The 7,515-nt window shown below is 41.4% G+C and overlaps 1 protein-coding gene and 1 non-coding gene across 2 annotated transcripts; both read right to left on the reverse strand.

Moving 5' to 3' along the window:
* Positions 1 to 218: 218 nt before the first annotated feature.
* serpine1 (serpin peptidase inhibitor, clade E (nexin, plasminogen activator inhibitor type 1), member 1) lies at positions 219 to 2,940 on the reverse strand. The gene is made up of 9 exons (XM_057027982.1): positions 2,806 to 2,940; positions 2,050 to 2,288; positions 1,680 to 1,904; positions 1,401 to 1,595; positions 1,123 to 1,321; positions 938 to 1,038; positions 761 to 847; positions 578 to 661; positions 219 to 490 (listed from the first exon to the last, which is right to left on the reverse strand). Exons 1-9 carry the CDS (start codon positions 2,874 to 2,876, stop codon positions 444 to 446), a joined length of 1,248 nt encoding a protein of 415 aa, XP_056883962.1. The 5' UTR covers positions 2,877 to 2,940; the 3' UTR covers positions 219 to 443.
* Positions 2,941 to 6,619: 3,679 nt separating this feature from the next.
* Positions 6,620 to 6,701, reverse strand: trnas-uga (transfer RNA serine (anticodon UGA)). Its single transcript has one exon. It is a non-coding gene; the product is annotated as a tRNA-Ser (tRNA).
* Between the last annotated feature and the right edge of the window lie 814 nt (positions 6,702 to 7,515).

A 7,515-nucleotide genomic window follows, 5' to 3' on the forward strand; every position in this document is an offset into this window, starting at 1 on the left:
GCTATGAATGAGACAGTGTGTCCAATCTTTTGACTGGCACCGTCAGAGATTTTTGAAAGACCAGGAGATAAAGTAGGAGATGTTTATAACGCTTCTGTTTCAAGGATCATTGTATCATTTTATGAGATTCATGTTGGGTACCTTGAATACATTTTTTTTTTTTAGGTGTGGACGATGAAAAACGTCCACTGACCTCAATAAAACAATATCAATGGAACTGTTTGTAAAAACACGGCATTTTAATAAATATAAATACAAAACAAAATTTCAACATCACTTTACAAATATCACTCCAACACCAAAAATATGTACGTTACATCTGTTTCTTCAACATTCTGTCCAAAGCATTACATACAGAACAAGAGATGTTTCTGGTTCTGGTTTGTGAGCCACAAGACAGAAAAATAAATTAACAGCAATATATATATATGTATCATAGTGGGTTATTGCTGCTGAGGGTGGTTGAACTGGCCCATGAACAGCAGAGTACCTAAAGACAAGAAGGCAAACATGAGTCCTACCGGTCACGTCGCTCATTTTAGGAAAATGTGATATAAAAGTGTAATTAATGTGTCACCTGTCGGCTTGTGCTGAATCAGGAAAAGGAAGGGTCTGTCCAGGGCGATCTCCTCCACCGCCATACGAGAGAACATCACAGCGGCTAAAAGGAGACAAATGAATTACATCAACATTAAAATGAACAGATTAAAGACTCACTTGTGCATTTTTTATTTATTTTTCAGGGCGGTAATAAACATACCTGTTGCTGCTGCTGCTTTGGTGCCGTGCTCGTTCACCTCTATCTTGATTTTCTGCATAATCTTCGAGACGCACAGCTGCTCCTCAGCTGAGACAGACGGAGAGGGAGCGTCACGCAGGTTAAACACACGATTCACGGGACGATGGTTAGTAATTACTAATTAAAGGGTTAACTTACTGGTGATTCTGGTGAAGTCAGCGGTTGCCAGGTTGAAAACGTCCCCCAGGCCCATGTTAAGCAGAGCGCTTTTGAAATTGACCTCGGAATTCAAAGTAAACCTGTCGAAGCGAGCAGAGGTTTTGTCAGCACTTGTACCCAGCCCACCCACAGTAGTGATGATGCGTACATCCCAGTGCCCCCACCTTGGCATGGACAGCTGCCTTTTAACCCGCCGCAGCTCCTGTCTCCACTGCCGAATCCTCTGGCTGCTCAAGTCTCCAATCAGCGCGCTCAGCGGCACTTCAGGCTCGATGGGTGACACCAGGAGCATGGACAACGAATCGCCTTCGTACGGAACCTCGATGACATCATAGTCGATGCCTTCGGTGGTCACAAACTCGCCTGCGGATTAAAGAGGTTAATAGTCCGGTAGAACACGGGACCGCTCAGCAGTAGGACTTGTGCGACCCGCTGAACTTACCATAGTGGAAATGGTTTGTGAGCGTCATCATGTGCACCGGCACCGTGCTCCCGTTGGCACAGTGGAACATCCTCTCCGCTGTCCGCTTGGGGTCAAAGGGCACTTTCCAAGGTGCCTGGAAGGAAAGAGCGTTGAGGAGGACCAGGCGGGTCTCGTCGGTCAAAGAGCCGGACTGTAAGAAGTCAGGGATGGCGCCTTCGGATGGAAACAAGAACAATTAGCTGTATGAAATTGAAGGTGGCGACTCTCCGGAACCTTCCATCAGGGTGGTGTTGTTACCGGCGGTGTGGTCCGACACCCATTCGTTGATGACGCCGACCGCCTGCTCTGGCTTTGTGAAGTCCACCTGGTGAGGATGGGTCTGGAAGGCCTTGACCAGGGCCCGGCGGTACCCTTTCTCCAGACTCATCTTTCTCTCCACCATCACCGCACTGGCCGTCTCCACGCCGTCCTCGCTGGAAAGATCTCGGTGCAGCAGGCGCTGCTGTCGGGACATTCCGCGCACTGGAGGGGACACAGGAGGAGTTTTGGTGTTTAAATTACGTTATTGAGCTTCTTCTTTATGTAAAATGAGCCCGTTTTGTTGGTTTGGATGTCATCCGTTCATTAGCCAACCCAAGTGCCTTTGTTTTGGTGCAGATGCACTTACCGAGCAGAGAAAAGCCCATGGCGGAATTTAGAGCCCTCAGTGTTTTTCCGGCGGCGCCAAGCTGAGCCATGGCCAGAACGGAGACCGCTCCATATGGAGACATGGCCACATTCTTGTCCACTGAACTCTGGGACAACTGAGAAAAGACCTTCAGGCCAAAGTCGGTCTGTTTGTCCTGGAGAGAACTCAGTGCCGCTCGGCTCAAGGCCAACAACAGGAGCGTATACGCAAAAAGCATCCTGGGAAGCACAGAAGAGTGGGAGATTGATTATAAAGCAAAGACAAAAACTAGAAACTTCAATTTTATGAGAGAGGGAATGACATCTTAAAAATACACAGAGAAAAGAGAGTAAATTGTGGTTCCTAGTGCAGAAATGAATGCTTTATACGCGGCACGTAGCGTTGGGTGGCAGCAAAGACGTGTGAACTCTAACAGGTCTGCACCGCTGCCTCGTCTCTGTTTACATAAGTAGTCATTCCCAGCTCGGGGAAAAAAAAGATTGACTGTACGCTCCACAATGAATAGCTTGTTTCCCCAAAAATGATGCCTGAATCCAGCAGCTTTCCTGGAGTCCACATTAGTCAGACACTTTGTTTAGTGAAATGTTTGAATTTTTCTGTTGTCATTTGTCATTTAGAGCTTCTATTCCTTTGCCCCACAGCATGATAACATTAGACAGGATTTAGCAAAGCTTTATAACTGTCATTTCTGAAGGCCGACGGTTCATAGAGTATTATTCAGGTTAAAGTTCTTACCTTCTGGGTGAGTGTGTCTCGGTTCTATTGGATTCAGTCTCCTTCACAGCTCTTGTTGGAGTCTGAAACATCAGTGGAGACGAGTCTTTATATAGTGGAGATTCCTGTGGCCTGAAGCCCCGCCCCCAAAAAGTGAGAAAAGTCTTTAGAGACGATGATGTCACTCTGACGCTGTCTGGACAAGCTTCCGTTGTACACACTCACACACTCTTTCCCTGTCCAAATCTGTTCCATCACTCTCCCCTCTTTCTCTCTCTCACACAGACACACACACACACACACACACACACACACACACACACACACACAGACACATCTTTCTACCATGTGTTGTCGGTATCCTCAGAGGAGACCATGTAGTCAGAATTTGTCATTGGGGATTTACTGTTTTCATAGTGATGAACTCAACATTTGCAAATTTTAGGCATCACATCCACACATAATTAATATTTCTACATTTCAAATGTTGTATCAACTACCAGTATTTATATGTGAGAAAGCCTAAATTAGATCATCACGTGCAGGTGTACATCTAAAACTGTAATTCTGCCCATGCTAATTTTAGCATGCGTTACAATGATTAATATGACTCTTCCTTTAAAAATATAGCACCAAACTTGGTCATAGTTTCCAACATTCCTCATCCCCCAACTCATCAAGGATTTGGACTGGGGGTCTGGGGAATTTAGTGCATTTTTTCCAAGATGGACTGATGCCAGTAACAAAACCACAAAACATCTTGATGTCATCTTTTTCCACTTCAAAAAGCACAATGCCAGTAAAGCATCCTGGATTTAACATGCTGCTGCTGTAACAGTGTCATATGTGCGGAGTTTAGAGTTTCCTTTTGAAATCGAGTCTAGGCCAAGTGGAGGAATATTTCTAGGGTTAGTATTCGGGTTCAAAATAAGGAAGGGTTCCAACTGATGGCAATGTTAGGGTTACTAATGCTAGGGTGAGGATTTGGGGTTCATTGTTTCTTAAAAGGTCATTTATTTCTTGCTGTAATTACCCCTTTAAAGAACTTAATCGCAAACTTTATCATGATGTTCAAGATGCCGTAGTTGCCACTAACAACTAAAGCATGTGTGTGAAGAGAAATGACAGAACAGTACATTGCTGTAAATGAGGGACTAGTAGCCTAATTGTTTTTGCAGGATTTTATTGCACTGCTATTCTTACTCCACATGTCTGCCTGCTGTTCCACTTGCATGATGTTGCTTAAAATATACATGTGTGGACACATCCTTTAATACTCCCTTAGGATTTGGTAAATTCCACATATGGCTGTCAGTGGAAAATTGGCCTGTACTGCCCACCCACTACATCTGTAACAAGGAATCGACTGTTGCCAGGACAACCTTGTTAAATCAGACTATAAAGCTTTTCTAAAGAAACGTTGTAGGGAAAATGTCATGGATCGCTAAATAAAAACAGTAAATACCTCATAGAATTGAAAACAGGAAGTGAATCAAGGGTCAAGGATAGTCACACTTCCTGACTCCCCAACAAATATGAGCAACAACTCTTATCAGACTTACCGGTAATATTTATAGCATCATAACCAGAGTTGCATTTTACTGTAATTGAGGGTTTAACTTTTACCCTAACTGTACATTTTTATGAAACAAGAATGAAAATGACAAGAAATAAGAAAGAACAAGAGGGAAGAGGCAGTAGATCATGACCAATGTAATGGGTAGGACTTGAATTAAAGGTTGTCTGGTCATTCTAACTATATACATATATTTACACACACACACATACATACACACACATACACACACGCACACATCAATAATGAGCTCACTTGGTATAAAATGTCTTCTTGACAAAGTGATTCTACATCATGCTAATGCTTGATTTTTTTGGCACGAGACTGACTGACCTGACGGACACGTTTGCATATTCCCAATTTTGAGTTAATGTAAATATTACAGAAATTATGGACATTATCAGTGAGTGGTTAATAATAGCTTTAGGCATATTCCTTGCAGCAGTCTTGTTGAATTGAGTTTATATGAGTGTCTAGAGATTTCTTTTAATTTATACTAAAATAGTAGCACAAACAAGTATAACAATATTTCCACCGCTGCGTCCAATTTAAAAGGAAGGTTTTACATAATGTTGTTAGTTCTCAGAGTGCACTCATGCCAAACAAATTCACACAGAGTTGAAGCAGTAACGAGTCGGGACCTTGAACTGGGTTTCTGGTGTACTGACATGCTGGATGCGGTTAGCATGAGCAAGAGGCTGAAATCGCGATGAACCATCTAAACGTGCACACCCAGATGACCAGTACATCACATTCATGCACGGACTCGCATTATTAAAACAGCTAGACTTGAGCCCCAGGTTATGCACGGTTATGTAACCTAACCAGTACCACCAAACAGATATACAGTATTTCTCACACAACCCGGGTCTCACCTGGATCTGTCCACCACCATCCAGCGGTGACTAAATGCTAGTACAATTTTACTACAACATACAATTTGGTGTGTAACTTTGTGTCATTTTAACATAATTTTCAAAGAAAATGAAGGTTAATTACTGACACAAAGATAATGCATGCAGTCCTGAGTCTTTAAATGTGGTAACACATTAATTATAATACTCATTACAAACGCCATGTTAAAGCAGAGGATGTTTCAGGACCAAATCTGCGGAGCTGAAGCCTCAAGCCAGATAAACATTATTTAAAACTTTAGCCACTGGTGAAAAGAAAAACTGGTAAAAAGAACTTTGGAAAAAAGTGTTTACTGGGTTGGGTAACTTGTTTCCAAGATATGTGCTGTTTTGTTTCCACCTTGGCCTTTCCTCTCTATCTGCCCAGGACAGTGACTCAGTGTTTGACAGCTTGTGCACCAGCCATGGTGACTCAGTGCTCGTGAGAGAACTCAGATAGACACTTCAGAATAAGAGGTTTTGTCTGAGGCAGGAGACAAAACAAGTAGAGACAGTCTGAAGTGCGAAGCGCTGATAAAAGAAATCATTATTACTTCATTTTAGCATGTTATAACAGCACTACTGGATTGGTTTACTGGCAATAGTCAGTTTTAGCATGAGTTGCAATAGATATGAACCCGGACAGTTTTCTGAATATGAGCTTCTCCTCCAACAAATATTTAACAATCAATAAGGTATAAATTGTGCTTTTTAGTATGTCTGATTAAAACAAATAATTAAATACAGACATGCAGCCAAATCATTAATTTGTGAGGGGAGAGGAAGAGAAATTAAACTTTAGACAAATAATTCAATATTAGGAAGCTCAGGGTTTGTTCTATTTAAAGTTATGTAAAGGGGGGGGAAGCCGTTTGTCAGAAATGTTTATTATTCTTGGCTCAGGTTGCTCTCATTCATGCTTGTGCTCTTTAGTGGTATTAACAGAGGCAGTGTAGAGAGAACAAGTATGGCTCAGAAAGGGAAGTTGATGTCATAAGGTGGTTGAGATTATTAGTAAAAAGAAATAACTAATGGAAAATGAAAGTAACAGACAGAGGGAATTCTGTTCTATTTATAGAACTCGACTGATCAAAAAGTATACACACCATAATATGACAGTTTAGATGTGTGTTGTGTTTTTACATATTTGCTGAAATTGATCAGTTTAAGGGGATTCAGGGAATATTTTCCACAAATAGATGGCGACGTGTCTTAGTTGGTTCAAGTAGGAGATGGCATCAAATGTCAGCGGTGCCTTGCTGTTAAACGTGCTGAAAAGCGTTGTAACGAATGTGTTTAGTCTTCCAAATAAAATCTAGAGTATATAGGGATATATAAAGAACAAACAAAATAAATCAAAAACCAACGCTGCGAGCAGGGTTCGAACCTGCGCGGGAAGATCCCATTGGATTTCAAGTCCAACGCCTTAACCACTCGGCCATCGCAGCACCTTAACGTGTCATTACCTGTGTATCTGTTTTAGAATATTAGGTTGTGACAGTTTCACGTTATGGGTCGAATTTACATTACGTGCGACATCTTCTGTTTGTTCACGCGCTTCCTCCCTGGGGCGCTATTTGCTTTGAAATCTACGTTTTATATTTTATATACATATATAGACGTATGGTTATGAATTTAAACACATATTACTCTTGAAAAAGGTTTTTTATTTTTAAAACGCAAATTCGTCTATGTGTGTCAGCAACAATATTGGTTTTAGTGTGAAGAGGGCGGTTATTCACCACTAGGTGGCGCCAAAATTTATATTTAAGCTTTGAAAATAGAGGCGATGTGAAACCAACACTAGAATTATTCTGAGTTTTTTTAAATCTCCGTTTAAGATTGTGGCGTTGATGTAAAATCTCTCTCACCCAGAATGTTTCTGTAAAGCTGCTATCACCCTTTCATCATAAATGGCTTTTTTTTAATGACAAAAGACGGGAAATGTGAGTGTGAGTTGCGAGGTTTTTTTTAGTATTTTAAGTGCGACATTTTTGTCTAGTTAAGATAAGATAGTACTTTATTGATCTATAAAAGCAAAGTTCAGTTGTTGAAGAACAAGTGGCTTGCTCGCCCATGTATTTGAATTACGTAATTCAAATACAAAGAAATATTCTGTGCTATTCATTTTATTGCAGTGGTGAAACTGCCTTGATATTTTATACCAAAATACTTCTGTGCCATATATTTTTGTGTTAGGGTTAGAAAGAAAAAAAAACGTCCTGCGTGAGGTTAAGAGGAGGCTACACCAAGCAAGGCTGA

The sequence above is a fragment of the Takifugu flavidus genome, chromosome 3, assembly GCF_003711565.1.
Source record: "Takifugu flavidus isolate HTHZ2018 chromosome 3, ASM371156v2, whole genome shotgun sequence".
Lineage (NCBI taxonomy): Eukaryota > Metazoa > Chordata > Actinopteri > Tetraodontiformes > Tetraodontidae > Takifugu > Takifugu flavidus.

Coding starts and splice junctions, on each gene's coding strand:
- serpine1 (XM_057027982.1), bottom strand. CDS start 2,876: ATGTTTCAGACTCCAACAAGAGCTGTGAAGGAGACTGAATCCAATAGA. Junction 1,322..1,400: donor CACAAACCATTTCCACTATG/GTAAGTTCAGCG, acceptor TTTAATCCGCAG/GCGAGTTTGTGACCACCGAA. Junction 491..577: donor GATTCAGCACAAGCCGACAG/GTGACACATTAA, acceptor TCTTGTCTTTAG/GTACTCTGCTGTTCATGGGC.